We start from the raw sequence: 14,945 nt of genomic DNA, 5'->3' as shown, positions 1-14,945 counted from the left end.
TATCAATATCACAAAGGTCATATGTGAAAAACCCGCAGCTAATATCATTGTCTGTGGGGAAAACAGAGCTTTTCCTCTATGGTTAAAAACAAGACAGTGTGGTCCACTCTCACCCATTGTTATTTAACATAGCAGTGGAAGTCCTACCCTCAACAGTCAGACAGCAAAAAGAAATAAAACACATCCAAATTGGCAAGGGAGAAATCAAACTTTCACTATTTACAGATGACATCATACTCTATACGGAAAACCTAAAAGACTCTACCAAAAAGTTGCTAGAACTGGCACGCAAGTTCGGTACAGTCACAGGGTAGAAAATCAATATACAGATATCTGTTGCATTTCTATACATCAATAGTGAAACAGCAGAAAGAGGAATTAAAGAATTGATTCATTTACAGTTGCACTCAAATCCATAAGATATTTGGAGTAAACTCAACGAAAGAGGTGAAAGTCCTGTATTCTGAAAACTATAATATACTGATGAAAGAAACTAAAGAGGATGCAAAGAAATGGAAAAACATTCCATGCTCATGGATCAAAAGAACATATATTGTTAACATATCTATACTACTGAAAGCAATCTACATATTTAATACAATTCCTATCAAAATACCACCAGGATTTTTCACAGTGCTAGAACACACAATCCTAAAATTTGTATGGAACTAGAAGAGACCTTGAATAGCGAAAGCAATCTTGAAAAAGAAAAACAAAGCTGCAGGCATCACAATTCTGGACTTCAAGCTGTATTACAGAGCTGTAGTGATTAAGACAGTGTGGTACTGGCACAAAAACAGACCAAAATCAGTGGAACAGAGTAGAGAACCCGGAAATGGATTCTGACAACTATATGGTCAGCTGATCAACAAAGCAGGAAAGAATACCCACTGGAAAAAAAGTCACTTTAACAAAAAATAGTGCTGGGAAAACTGGACAGCAACATGCAGAAGAATGAAACTGGACCACTTTCTTACGTTCAAATGGATTAAAGATCTAAATGTGAGATCTGAAACCATCAAAATCCAAGAGGAGAACACAGGCAGCAACCTTTTTGACACCAATTGTAGCAACTTCTTATTACATATGTCTCCTGAAGGGAAAGAAAAACAAAAATAGACTATTGGGATTCATCAATGTAAAAAGCTTTTGCACAGTGAAGGAAACAATCAACAAAACTAAAAGGCAACCTTGTAGAATAGGAGAAGATATTTGTTAATGACATATCTGATAAAGGGTTAGTATCCAAAATCTATAAAGAACTTATCAAACTCAACACCCAAAAAATGAATCATCCAGTTAAGAAATGAGGAGAAGACATGAATGGACATTTTTCCAAAGAAGACATAGAGATGGCTAACAGACTCAACATCAATGAAAACATGCTCAACATCAATCATCAGGGAATTACAAATCAAAAGTACAAAAGATCTCATTTCACACCTGTCAGAATGGCTAAAATTAACAACATAGGAGACAAGTGTTGGCTAGGCATTGTGTTTTTAATTTCAAATTCCACTTGTTCATTGCTGGCATGTAGGAAATCAGTTGACCTTTGTATATTAACCTGTCATTCTGTAGCCTCGCTATACTCATTTAATAGTTCCAGAAATATTTTTGTTGAATTTTCAGACTTCTACATAGATAGGTGTGGAGTGAAGAGAAATTAAGAAAAATGGAGTGCTTTGGCATGTTTCAAAATGGTTTCTCTTCCCCTTCCCTGCTGTAAGCCCCAGGGAATTTTTTTAATAGTATTTATTGTGGGAATCTGATGGAGCTCCTAGAAGTGAGTCTAACAGTATTGTGGGAGTTTCTTCTATGACTAGATCCCCTTGGAGTTTTTAATCCCCAGAGTTGCTTGCTCTGAGACTCCAGAAATTCAAGTTTTCAAGTACAAGCACAGTTCAAATTTTCATCTCAGGCCTGGTTCCTACAGGTGTTTCCGCTTGTGAGTGTCTGCTCCAGGTAAGCTATGACTCCCTCCTGTTATTCATTCACCTTTCTATATATCCAATCTTGGGATCAGTGATTTTTCCTGTGTCTTCCCCCTCTTAAAGATCTGAGAAGAGTTGATTTTTAAGTCTATTCAGCTTGTTTACTTGTTGTTAGGACAGAGAGTTGACTTCTCAGCTTCCTATGTGCAGAACTGTAAATCACAGTTCCAGTAATGAAAATGTTCTAAAATCGTGGAGATGGTTGTACATATCTCTGAATAGGAAAAGACCAATGAATTGTACATTTTAAATGGGTGAATAGTGTGGTATGTGAGATATGGCTCAACAAAGTTGTTAAAAAATATTTGGATTCTAAACAATATAAATGTTTTGTATGCCTGTGTCCCTGAGGTGTTATACCAGTCTTTCTAGAGAATATGTGCAAACGTTGTGATTTATGGTGAACACCTGTTCTCCTGGGTTTCTGGAGCCTCAGAAACTGGTCTTGTAGGCAATGGCTATATACCTACGTGGTGGACCACCAATAAAAGCCTTGGTGTTGTAGGCTCAGGTGACCTCACTGGTAGACAATACTTCAAGCAGGTTTCCTCATCTTGTTGCTAGGGAAATTAACCATGTCCTCTACTGAGGGAGAACTTTCGGGAGCTTACATCTGGATTCCTTCAGACTTTGCCCCATGTACTATTTTCCTTTAATCATTTTGCTTTATAAAAAATCACTTTGCTTTTTGTCCATTTGCTGTAATAAGCCATAATTATGTGTACAAGAACTTCTGAGCCCTGTGGGTTCTAGCAAATCACTGAATCTGGTGATAGTCTTGGAAACCTCTGACATAGCTGCTTCGGGAAAGTCTTATGTAGAGATCAGCAGCCCTCTTCCTTATCTGGAACACGTAGGAGCAAAGATTGTAAAGATGTGAAAAGGGAGTGTGTAGAAAACTCATGCCTATCTTTAATCCTCACTTGAAAGTGACACAGAGATTGGGAATTATAGGGTTCCTCACTGCTGGACAGGGCATCTTGGCAACGTAAGGTAAAATATGAACTCTGGTGAGTGATGCTGCAGGCAGGCAGGTGCGCCGCTCCCTACACTTAGCCTCCCCCCGCCCCCTGCCCTCTCTCCCTTTGCTGCTGAGAGCGTTGGAGAATGTGCTGCAGCTGGTGCGTGGGCAGGTGCAGCCACCATCTGCTCTCGGAGTCCGCATGCGCACAAGCACCTCGCACCCAGGATCTGGCCCAGGCCCCACGGATCCCAGAACCTGCCGGGGACGTGGCTAACCCCGCCCCCTCGCGGTGGCGATTGGCTGAACCGTTCCTGAGGGCGAGGCGCGGTCAAGGCGGGCGAGGGTCTCCCCTGTGAAGTCGGGGCGAGACGTGTCCAAGGAGGTGAGACCGTGGGAGGGGTGTGGGCGGGGGTCGGGTCCTCCCTGCCCCAAGGGTCCTTGAGAAGCCAGTTGGTTTCTCCCGGCGCTTGTCTCCTCCCACCGCCTCCTCTCATTGGCCAGGCCCGGGAGGCGGGTGCGCTCCCATTGGCCGGGGGCTGTGTCTGTCCCTGCCAGGGTGGGGGCGGGGTCTCCGCCGCGCTGAGCTTGCCCTTGGGTCTGGCGCTGGGTAGAGCTGCTGCCGCCGCCGCCGCCGCCGCCGCCGCCGCCGGTGCCTCTGCTGCTGCTGCAGCTCGAGCATCCGGGAGCCGCCGCCGCCGGTGCCTCTGCTGCTGCTGCTGCTGCAGCTCGAGCATCCGGGAGCCGCCGCCGCCAGCGCTGCGTCCACCGCCGCCGCCTCCCCTGCCAGGACCCCGAGACACCCCGAGCGCGAGCGGCGGCTGCTGCTTGCCTGCGCCCCCTCTGCCCCCCCTCCCTTCCGTGACCTGCCCACCCCTGCAGCCCTCGCCTGCACCTTCTCCAACACCCCGGATTCCTGCACCACCTGCTCGGGCAGCCCCGGCGGGCTCTGGGACTTGCGGTGCGAGCCGAGGGGAAGGCGAGCTCCGACCCGGTGCCTGCCTGACGGGCTGTCGCGGCTGCACCACCACCAGCAGCAGCAGCAGCAGCAGGAGACACTCTTCCGCCCACCGCAACCCCATTCTGCGGGTGCGTCGCAGCTGCCGCTTCTGCTGCCTCCAGTCCGGGTCCGAGGGTTCGAGCACCGCAGCGGGGACCGAGGGTCCAGCCAGGAGGACGCCGGCGGCCCCTGCACTCTGGGGCCCCCGTCACCAGCATCTTCTCGCCCCCTCGTTCCTTCCCAGCCCCTTAGAGAAGGGACCGTGACCTGGAGACGCGGCGCCGTCCTCCGCTTCTACAGCGTCTGCGGGCTCCTCTACCAGGTCATCCCCGCCCCGCCGAGGGAGCATCAGCTTCACGCCCTTCCCCATCACGCCCACTGCACCCCGCATTTCCACTCTGCCCCTTCCAGTCCCCTAGTCCCCGGCGATGTGCACCCCCCCCCCCTACTCCCCGGTGCGGCAGGGGCGGCGGCAGTTGGCTCCAGCCCTCGGGTCTCCGGCCCTGGCTCAGCCTTGCGCTCCCAGCAGGCAGCCCCGTGCGCGGCCCCTTCCGCCTCTTCACCCACCTGAGCTGCCTCCATCCCTCACTCAGTCCCCGCCAGCAGCACCCCCCACCCCTCCCGCCTTCCGGCGGGCACTTGGCGCCTTCTCTGAACATCACACCCTCCCACCCACCCCCACCGGCCACCTCCCACATCACGCTCCTGACCCGCCCTCTCCACCCTCCTCCTCGCTCTCACCTCCCCCTTTCCGGGTCGCCTTGCTCTTTTCTCTGCTTCCCACCATCACATCCGTGTGTCTTTGAAAAGTGAGTGAGAGCCTGGGAGCGAGCTACGGAGACGGCGAGAACAGCAGCAGCGGCAGCGCCATGTGCACTGCAGTGACATCCCCGGGGGCAGGTGTGTCGTGAGACGTGTCATGCACCTCCGAAAGGAGAGGAGACTGTCTGGGATGTAAAAGAGCGAGAGAAAGGAAGAAGGAAAAGAAAAAGAAAAAGGGGGTAAGGAGAGAGAGAATAAATCAAGAAATAAACAAGGGAAAGGGGAAGGGAAAAGTTAAAAGACTCAAAGCTACTTTATCAACAAGCCTGTTTTTTAAAATTAATCAGCCTGTCTGGTTTTCTTTTCCTCTCTGTTCTTTTTTTTTGTTTTCCTTTTTTCTTTAAGCAAAGAAATCTACGCACCTAAGCAGTTACTTTACTGCGAAGGGATTTCCCCTCGGATTCCCGACCTCTCTATGGCTCTGCTCCTGCCGCTTCTTTCCGTCATTAATATTGTCCTTTCACGTGCAATGTACGAACCCCTGCGACCGCGGTGGGGGGAACCGCACAAAACGCTGTTATGATGCAAATCACTGGGTTTGGATGCAGAGCGGCTGGGGAACCGGGGTGCACTTTTCCTCAGATCCTCCCTCTTGCAGGAGGAGGAGGGGGCCCTGTGGAAGGGGAGGAGGACGCGGGTGATGAAGTGAATGGCCATGTGCGGAGTAGGAGGGCGTGGGGAGAGCGCACTTGGGGGGTGGTGAGGCGGGGGCGGCAGGCCAGGGCTGGGGGGGCCGGGCCGGGGGGAGGAAAGTTGTTGCTTTGAAGAGAGGAGTCATACAGGGATGCGGGAGTGAGATACAGGAAGGATGGATGGGAAATGATGGACTATAGGATTTTCAAAGCTAGGTGACTCTTGATTTCTTGCTAAATCTTTGCCCACCTCTAACCCCTCTGTCGTCATTTCTGTAGTTGTGGGAAGGATAAGTTGATCAAATGTATTTGTCCCTTGGTAAAATGAATCTGGAAGTAAGACACAAGTAGACCGCAGGCGTGCAAAACCCAATTGGCCTTTGGAGGATTTAAATGAGGTCAATGAACCGTCTTTCAGCAAGTCCTTGGAATGCATCCTGCCTCCTATCTTGCAGGATATGGACTGGGATGGATTTTATTTATGCATATTTATGATGTGAAGGAAAACAGAGTGGACAGAGTTTTTCTGAATTAACTAACTGACCTTGCGGAGGTATTTCTTACCATCTTTTTTGTGTTTTATGTTAAATGTAAATTCCAGATATGAAATGTGCCAGCATCCCCGAGAAAGCCGGCAGCCTTCTCCCTGCTTACGCTGCCTCCTCCCATTTCCCACCATTCGCACTCCCACCTTCTCACAAGTACCCCGGGAGGCTGACACATCACTTGGGTCTCTAATCCATGCTGAAACGTGTTCCTAGATGCCCTATTTCACCTCTCAGTAACTTGCATTTCTCAACTCTGCATGTGTGTGTGTGTGTGTGTGTGTGTGTGCGCGCGCGCGCGCGTGCTCTCTACGCAGGGTAGTGGGAGTGTGATGTGGGGAAATCAGTTAATTCGGTGATTGCGATGAAAACTCGACACCGCTGGATGTGTTTTCCCTGCCAATCTGTGCGTGCTGGCCCCGGCACGTCATTGCACACACTGCTGGGCTGGTGTGAGATTATTTATTATAGAGCATGTGGGCAAAGGACTGCACTTGGGGGTCGCCTCCTCTGCCTTCAACATTTCCCATGAATTGTGGATTCACTGCAGTGCAAAATAACTGTCTGCTGGTGTCTCATTCTCTCAGCCTGGAGGAGGATTTTCTCTCTCTCTACCCGGAGAGATTCCATCAGCTGCATTCTCTTTTATTAAAAACATGGGTCTCTTGTATTAAGTATGTAAGCCAATTATTTAAAAAGTGCTGCTTTTCACAGCAGATTAGAGGTGGTGGTGCAAGGGGTGTGGGCATGCCAGAGAAAATGCACCACTGCAACCCACAGCAGCACCAGCATCAGGTCCAAGTATATAAATAAATAAGCGTCCTCTACAGCAACCAGGGAGAAAGCACCAGCCCAACAGGGTCTGTGTACTTATGAGCATCTTAGATCAGGCCATGTTAAGACACCAAAGGACAGAAGAGGATTTAAAAGGAAAAAAAAAAAAAAAACTAGAGGGGGAGGGGGTGCAAAGCACCATTGGATTGTAGTCTCATGTTTATGGCTGCCTCACATTGATCAAACACTGCTCCACAGACACATCGCACTTTGTTGATATTGTCAGTTCCTGCTCAAACAAATTGCTCAGGCCTTCCTTGTTTTACTCTTGGCCAAAAACATTGCTTCAGGGTTGAGGTTGTTTCTCCCAGCATCCTACACTTTTATTAGGACTTGGTTAGGTTGTAAAATGAAAAGCTTTATTTCCTGGACACAGATTAAACACTTAGCAGGTCTTTCCTTTCCATGTGCAGAGAAAGAAGGGTGGCGGCGGAACTAGTGAGCAACTAACTGATTTTGGCTAGAGGGAGTCTGTTCTGCCTGCTGGTAGTTATGACTAGGCAAATGCTATAGGCAGCCTATAGCTTCTTATTTTTAGCTTTATCGGAACTATGGTGGTATCTGTGACTTAAGTAATACTGATCAATTAATTTAGCATTTCTATTATTATCCCCTTTCTTGCACTATGCCTTATTTTAGACAAGAAGACTCATTTGAACGTATCTTCTCTGTGTTTTATATTGTCACCAATATTTTACTCTTTCTGGGAAGCAAAATCAACCTTTTGGCTTGTTAATATGTAAAGTTAATGAGCCAGTGGTGAGAATCAAGTCAATGATAAAATAAGTTAAAAAAAATAGTACTATTCTAAAAATCTACCATTTTGTCTTCAGTGGATTCTTAGGAAATGAAAATGAATCATTAGAAGGAAATAAATATGTTTCTGACCAAAGCACAACTCGCAATGTATAGACTAGATAGACTAGACTAGATAACAAAAATTTGCTTCTGTGTTAGTTTATGGGGCATCCTTGTTTATTTTCCTCCATCACAGGTAGGGGAAAAATCTGGAATGAGGGTACAGAACAGTTTAGAGAAATGAATTTCTTTAGAAGGAGGCGTGCAAAAGCTTGCCACCTGGAACTAAAACCTCTCTTGGTTACAGAGCAGATCCAGTTCAATTGCTAACCCTGGCTGAAGCTGTGTCCCCTTTCCATGCCTGAGGGGGCACTGCAAAGATGGAGACTGTCTTGTTTAGCACAAGAAAACGGTCCTAGAAAGGGCAAAGAAGAAAGGACAAAAATACAACCAGAAAATAGACATACATAGAGATTTTGTTGAGAACTTTGTTTCCTTTTTAGATTTAGTCTTACAGAAAAACACATCCAACACAAATACTGGGATTTTAGTGTTTGGTTTTGTCTTGTTTTATTTTCCATGAGATATTTTGATGAATGATCTGTTATTTTAGAAAGACTTTCAAATTGAAGGTCAATTGGACATGCATAGTACTTGCCTCAGTGAATACACTGAACATAAACTTCCCCTTACATTTTTAGAAAGTGTATTATAAAGTACAAACACACCTACATACACTTAATAAAATACTGATAACTTAATGCTTCTCAAAAGCCTCTCTCTCCCATTCATTTCCTTCTATTTGTAATAGCCTTAGTCTTGTTGAGCTCATTTCTTATGTTGAATGCAAGAACCCTATTCCTCCCTTTCTTGATTAACAACTGAAACTTTAAAGAGTAGAATCTGTACATAAGAGCCAAAGACTATGATTTAAATGGTCAAACCCCAAACACTTAGTAATTAGGAAAATCTCCCTGCAAATATGGGGAGTCTCTGGGCAGATTTTCTATCAAGATATGGAAACTTACTTCATTGTCTTCACCATTTCTACAACTATTAGAACTGTGGGAGCATAACATGACCAAAGTAAGCATTGATTGAGAGGCCTCTTTCTGCTTTCTCCCCTGAAAGATCAGATACTTGAGAACTATTTGCCCCACGTTGAAATAGTGAGATGCCATTTTTTTTTTAATGAAAAAAATTACTTGAATTACTTAAGGAGCAAATGGAAGTACAAAAATGCTGGAAGAAATGTGAGTCATGCATTTTAAAGTGACGTAAAATCAATATCAAATAATATTAATTTTCTTTTTAAAATGAGAAATCTATGGGGTATCAGATGGTTGAGACAAGTAAGGTTTATTTATTATGAAGGATTTGGGGTACATTCATAATATAAATAGACCTATCGTATTGATGTTTTATTTGATAACACTGATGTGCGTTCCACGAGATTTATTGAGAAGGCGTCCTCATTTTAATAGGCTCATTGAATAACCTTGGCAAAACCACCCAATGTGTAACAGCTGGCTTAGTAGGCTGAGGAAGTGGTGAGAAATCACAAACTGAGGAAGCCAAACTCAAAAGCTGAAGTTAGAGTTCTTTGTGGAATTGGCAGGTATTGGTTTTTTGGTCCTCCTAGAACAGCTCTAGTGCCCAATGACTACTAAACTTAAGCTTCCTGAGGGCAAGCCCTGAGCCTTTGTCATCTGTGCAATCTTCTTATTCTCAATTTAGTAGATACATAATAAATAGTGTTGGCATGAATAGGTATGTCCTAATGGACTTAAGTAGCTGCATCTCTTCATAATATGTCAGCACTTAAACTTTTTTAAGTTGTTGGACCCTGGCTCACGGGTGCCAACGTGTCCAGGTGACTCTGACCCCAGACAGGCAGATGCAATTAGCAAGAGGGTTTATTGAACGTTTGTGCAAATGGGCTCTCTGCCTCCCAGGAGGAAGAGAGCCCAATTAGCAATTACAGGCATCTTTTAAAGGTAAAAGAAAAAAAAAAAAAAACCTCTTAAAGACAAAAGAACCTTGGCAGTAGCATAGCATTCAGGTTATCGATTTCTCAGGTCAACATGAACCTATTCAGGGACATTCCAATCAGGGAGTGGGGGGAAATGGTTTTCTTATCACAAACAGAATGCTTTTTGTTGCTAAAACTTCAGGAAGGCACCTGGATGGGCTGCCTCTGGATTAGGGCTGGTACTACTTAAAGGGGGGGGGGGGGTTTCTTCAGTATCTTTATAATTTGGGAGCTGTCAGGGATGGGATGTGATGTGAGGAAAAGGCAAGAGTTTGTTTTCTTTGCACTCAGTTATTTTCTCTTACCCTTTTTATGAGGGTTAAAAAGTATATTTTTGAATAAATTTTCTTAGGCTTTAACAATGATTAACGTTTCCCCTTAAAAACACACAAGCAAGATATACATTTCTGAATTTGTGATAGAGCTGAGCATCTATTCTGAATCTTCTTTTGTGCTTATGAAACTAAGTAATGAGACCCTTCCACTACACGAATAGACACAGGGCTGAAGTTGTAAAGGGATCTGCCTTAGAGAGGGCTGGCTACTAATTATTTACATTCTATTTTAGAGGTCTTTGAAGTAAATATTAAGACAGTCATTATTCAACATTTGATATAACTCTAAGTCAACAAATAGTTTTTACTTGAATCTTTAAATTATCTTTCAGCCACTTGAATGCTGAACAGGAAGCTCCAATTTAGCGATAAACAGTCATTCTGGGGGCTAGATGCAGAGGTCATTAGAGATTAGAAAATAAAAATATTTATTTTTAAATAAAATAAATATTTTATCCCATTGTTATTTTGTTTATTTTTAAATAAAATAAATATTTTATCCCACTGTTATTTTGTTTATTTTTAAATAAAATAAATATTTTATCCCACTGTTATTTTGTTTATTTTGTATTATTTTGTATTTTGCTTTGAGAAATAAAAAAATCTCAGAGCTAAGTATGATCAAGTAGTGCAAATCACTTCACATTAAGAAAGCAACAGTTCTTATTGGTCAAATTGATCCCCTAACAATTTTATGTTTTTGATGATGGCTTATTTACAGTAACGGCGCACTCATTGTTTATCTAAAGTCATCTTTGGGAATAGAGCAAGAAAGCACCTTTCCTGACAAGCATGTGCTGCCAACTGTTAAGTGTATAGCTGTTATATTGATTCAGTATGATTTATAAAAAACAATTAATTTGTTCTTATAGAGAAATATTTTTGGCTTCTTTGTTAAAAGTGTTTGCCTTTCAAAATGCAAGTGACTCCCTTAAGGTTTACTTAAACATCCAAACTCAAATTTATGGTGTGTAAAATACATTTTTACTCTCTTAATGAATTCATATTTGATGTTAGCTTGTCCTCTATCCCCTCTGGGGGAAAATGCCCATGACACCTACGTATCTTCCATTCATTCTCATACCTTATATGCCCCCTACTTTCCAATCTTAAGTAGTAGATTTAGGTTGAAATGAGAGATGGTTAGAATATTTGTGTTAAAAAGCAAACAAAAAATATACAATAAGCTTGTCTAATTGTCACTCCTTTGCTGCTCTCTATTTTCTCTTTTTTTTAATTTTTTATTTACTTATGATAGTCACAGAGAGAGAGAGAGAGAGAGAGAGAGAGAGAGAGAGAGGCAGAGACACAGGCAGAGGGAGAAGCAGGCTCCATGCACCGGGAGCCTGATGTGGGATTCGATCCCGGGTCTCCAGGATCGTGCCCTGGGCCAAAGGCAGGCGCCAAACCGCTGCGCCACCCAGGGATCCCTGCTCTCTATTTTCTATTTTGAAGTCTGAGTAACACAGTAACTCAGCTTCCTTTGCACTGTCCAGGAATATAATATCCCCCCAGTCCCGACCATACTCCTAACCTGAAAGACCTATTAAAAGTAATTAATGAGGAATGAAGAGTGGTTCAAGAAAGGGAGATTTGCTAAAGCCTATGTGCTGAATACATACAGTTTGGGTGATTTTCCTTTTGACCTCCACAATGCATACCCCAATGTTTTAGCAAGGATAAAACTCATATAATGTGCTTTTGCTTGTTTTTGTTATTGCTATTATTGCGTTTTGTGAGAGTTCAAACTCCTTACTTTCATAATGAAATGGCAAAAAGGAGAGGCAAGGAAGGTGAGTCAGCCAGCCAAACACACAGAAACACCTGGCAAAGCTGACTAAATTAGCATATGCTAGGGTGAGTATTTCCCTCTGTTGTTACATAATCCCTTTCTAATAGGAAATCTGTTCTCATACTTAACCCTTTCAGGAGGGTTGACATTCTCCCACTGTTATTTTGTTTATTTTGTATTATTTATTTTCTCATGAATTGTGTAAACCATCTATTGAGGGGCTTTTATGTCAAATTCTTCCCCCCCCCCCTTCAGTGTTTCTGTATACAAATGTTCCATTCTGTGCCCAACTTCAGGATTCAAGAATCAACTTTAATATAGCTTTCACTGAGAGGATCTAATTAGCATTTTGGGCCCTCTTTACTCATGTGCAGCTTCCTTTAGAAAATGTATTAGTTCTATGAGGTTCCCCTAAGGATTCATAATACTCTAGCTTGTTACATGTACTGTGGTATTCACTGTGCCTTAATTATGCACGTGGCCTCATTTCAAAGCCTTTTCAAGGATCATGTGGGATAGAACAGGAGTGTGGCTGTAAGTTCACCGTCATGTATTAATGTGTAGGTGGTATTCAGAGAAGGATGTTTCTGAAGGCAATTATATACCCATGACTCCAGTATAGCAAGCAGCTACATTCTACACTTACTAGTTACCCTGCCAAGGCAGAATGAAATTCACCATTGTGATACATAATACAGTATCTGTTATTTCTAAGTAGTTCTTTGGCCTGGGAATGAAATAAAATAATGAGTGAAAATGTGTATCCCTTATCTTGAATAGGGATTGTCCCTTTCACTCTCTCAAAACAAGAATCAAAAATTGTTCCTAAATCAATACTCTATTCCATAACTAGTCCGTTAACACATTTGCTGTGGTGGGATCTTCAAGTTACGCTGGTTATTATTTGAGGCTATAGATTTTTAGATAGTATTAATTGCCTTCAACTGCATGGGCTGCCAAATGTCAGTGCACTGTCAAATCTGAGACATGATTTTTTCGATTTTTGTTTTGGATGCAATTTGAACAACTGTGAAACTATATAGGGACATTGAACCCAACAGAGGAAGAGGAGAGAAAGAGAAAGAAAGACAGATGTTTTTTAAATAGGGACTTCATTTGTGGAGGGATGGTTATAAGAATTGGCTCATTTAGTACATGTCACCACTTATATGGAGGATATTTTCCTGCATTGCACGAGTTTGAAGGCATACTTATCTTAATTGTACCTTTTGACTTGCATTGGCCTATGTGTCATATCATCAGAAAACTTCAGTTTGACTTGTAAGTACACTTTTTTCTTTTATTTATGACTACTGCAATCAAAAGCATTTTGTATATACTAACTAACTTTGATATATACTAACAATTTTAACCAATTTTTGTTTTGAAGACGCGCAGAAATGGCACCTCGTAAGGGGAAGGAAAAGAAGGAAGAACAGGTCATCAGCCTTGGACCTCAAGTTGCTGAAGGAGAAAATGTGTTTGGTGTCTGCCACATATTTGCATCCTTCAATGACACTTTTGTCCATGTCACTGATCTTTCTGGCAAGGAAACCATCTGTCGTGTAACTGGTGGGATGAAGGTGAAGGCTGACCGAGATGAGTCTTCTCCCTACGCTGCCATGTTGGCTGCCCAGGATGTAGCCCAGAGGTGCAAGGAGCTGGGTATCACTGCTCTCCACATCAAACTCCGAGCCACAGGAGGAAATAGAACCAAGACCCCTGGACCTGGGGCCCAGTCAGCCCTCAGAGCCCTTGCCCGCTCAGGAATGAAGATTGGGCGGATTGAGGACGTCACCCCCATCCCCTCCGATAGCACCCGCAGGAAGGGGGGTCGCCGTGGTCGCCGTCTGTGAACAGGATTCTTCAAACTGAAAATAGTTTGAAAATAGTTTGAAAATAGTTTGAAAATAGTTTAACAGAAAATTGTTAATAAATTGCCTTTGTGTAAGCTAAAAAAAAAAAAAAAAAAAAAACTTTGAAACTTTGTAAGCACATTATTTGAGCCACATTATTATTTGAAAGCCACATTATTATTAATGATAGTTTAAAAAAATACTGGTCTCCAGTAACTCACTGGAGTTTTTTATTAAGAAAAATTTTGGCCAACATCTGATGTGTTTAAGTAGACAAAAGAATGCCATCTGCCCTTGATATTTGAAACATTTTATTTTGTCTGTGCTGTGATCTATATAACCCCTTTGTGTATTTTTATTATAGTATTTTGAATGTTTGGTATTTATCTGTCTGTTTGTTCTACTGGATTATAAACCCATAAAGTACAGGGTCTTATTCTTCATTTTATTTCAAGTGCTTAATCTAAGGTCTGGTCTGTGTCTTTTTTTTTTTTTTTTTTTTAATGTTTTCATTCTACTGATTGATTAGTTCTCTTCCAATCCATTTAATCCTGACACATCTCTTTACTTGGATCCAAATAATATTTAAGTATTTATGTTATAACTGCCAAAGTGCCAATACACTATTCTGAATAGAATAAATATTTGCAATGAATGTTTATTCGTATTTAAGGTACAGAGAGAGTACAAAAAAATGGCTACTAAGAAACACAAACAATTCTGAATAATGACATCCTTCACAAAACTATGAGACCATTGCTTTCAATTAGGGCAAGCAATTCGAATTTGCACTGAAAACATTCATCTCATAGCTTTGAATCTCCCTGATTTCTCCGGGCATCATAACCCCTTGTCTTTTTTTTTTTTTTTTTTCTTTACTTATTAAAGATTTCTATCTGTAGCCCTCCAAATATTCCTGATGATGGCTTTAGGTAAACATGAAACCAAATCATCTTACTGTTCTACTTAGAGTAACCAGTATTTCCGGATAAATGTATGAACAAAGAGGAATTACAAACTGACCTTGATCTGCCAGATTATCAGTGGGGACTGACCTGCTTTTGTTATTGCCAAAGCTGTGGAGTAGATGTTCTGGGAATCTTCTCTGAAGTATGGATTCAGGGTGCACTTCACTTAATTTGACTTGGGAAGATTACATCCATTTTATTTGAAAGGCCTTTTAAAGAAAATCCTAAATGTTTTGGGGTTTTTCTTGATACTTAGTCATACTTCTGCAATTGAAGACACATGTTTGCTGTGGTTGAATTTGATTTATTTCCCTTTTAGCATTTTGAAAGACCGTGGGTGGTAGGATGGGAATATTAACTGCTTTTTGAAGAGAAT

General features: G+C 42.6%; 1 protein-coding gene and 1 long non-coding RNA gene across 5 annotated transcripts in view; one reads left to right on the top strand and one right to left on the bottom strand.

The window, feature by feature from the left end:
• Positions 1–4,835, bottom strand: part of LOC140596621 (uncharacterized) — a 41,555-nt gene extending 36,720 nt beyond the window's left edge. For both annotated transcript variants that reach the window (XR_011998512.1, XR_011998511.1), the window contains exon 1: positions 4,697–4,835. This is a non-coding gene — a long non-coding RNA (uncharacterized lncRNA). The remainder of the gene's footprint in view (positions 1–4,696) is intronic.
• LOC140596620 (small ribosomal subunit protein uS11) lies at positions 3,199–13,983 on the top strand. Of its 3 annotated transcripts, XM_072745130.1 has the most exons (3): positions 4,686–4,956; positions 5,123–5,248; positions 13,136–13,983. In XM_072745130.1, the coding sequence occupies exons 2-3, from the start codon at positions 5,193–5,195 to the stop codon at positions 13,599–13,601; spliced, it is 522 nt and encodes a 173-aa protein (XP_072601231.1). In that variant the 5' UTR covers positions 4,686–4,956; positions 5,123–5,192; the 3' UTR covers positions 13,602–13,983. The 3 variants fall into 3 exon arrangements, with proteins under 3 accessions (XP_072601234.1, XP_072601231.1, XP_072601233.1); XM_072745133.1 differs by lacking the exons at positions 4,686–4,956; positions 5,123–5,248 and adding an exon at positions 3,199–3,340; XM_072745132.1 differs by lacking the exon at positions 5,123–5,248 and having other exon boundaries at positions 4,705–4,956.
• The last annotated feature ends 962 nt before the right edge of the window (positions 13,984–14,945 follow it).

Source organism: Vulpes vulpes, unplaced genomic scaffold (genome assembly GCF_048418805.1).
Source record: "Vulpes vulpes isolate BD-2025 unplaced genomic scaffold, VulVul3 Bu000000756, whole genome shotgun sequence".
Taxonomy (NCBI): domain Eukaryota; kingdom Metazoa; phylum Chordata; class Mammalia; order Carnivora; family Canidae; genus Vulpes; species Vulpes vulpes.
The sequence above is the reverse complement of the archived record's forward strand: the minus strand, read 5'-3'. Positions and strand labels throughout refer to the sequence as shown.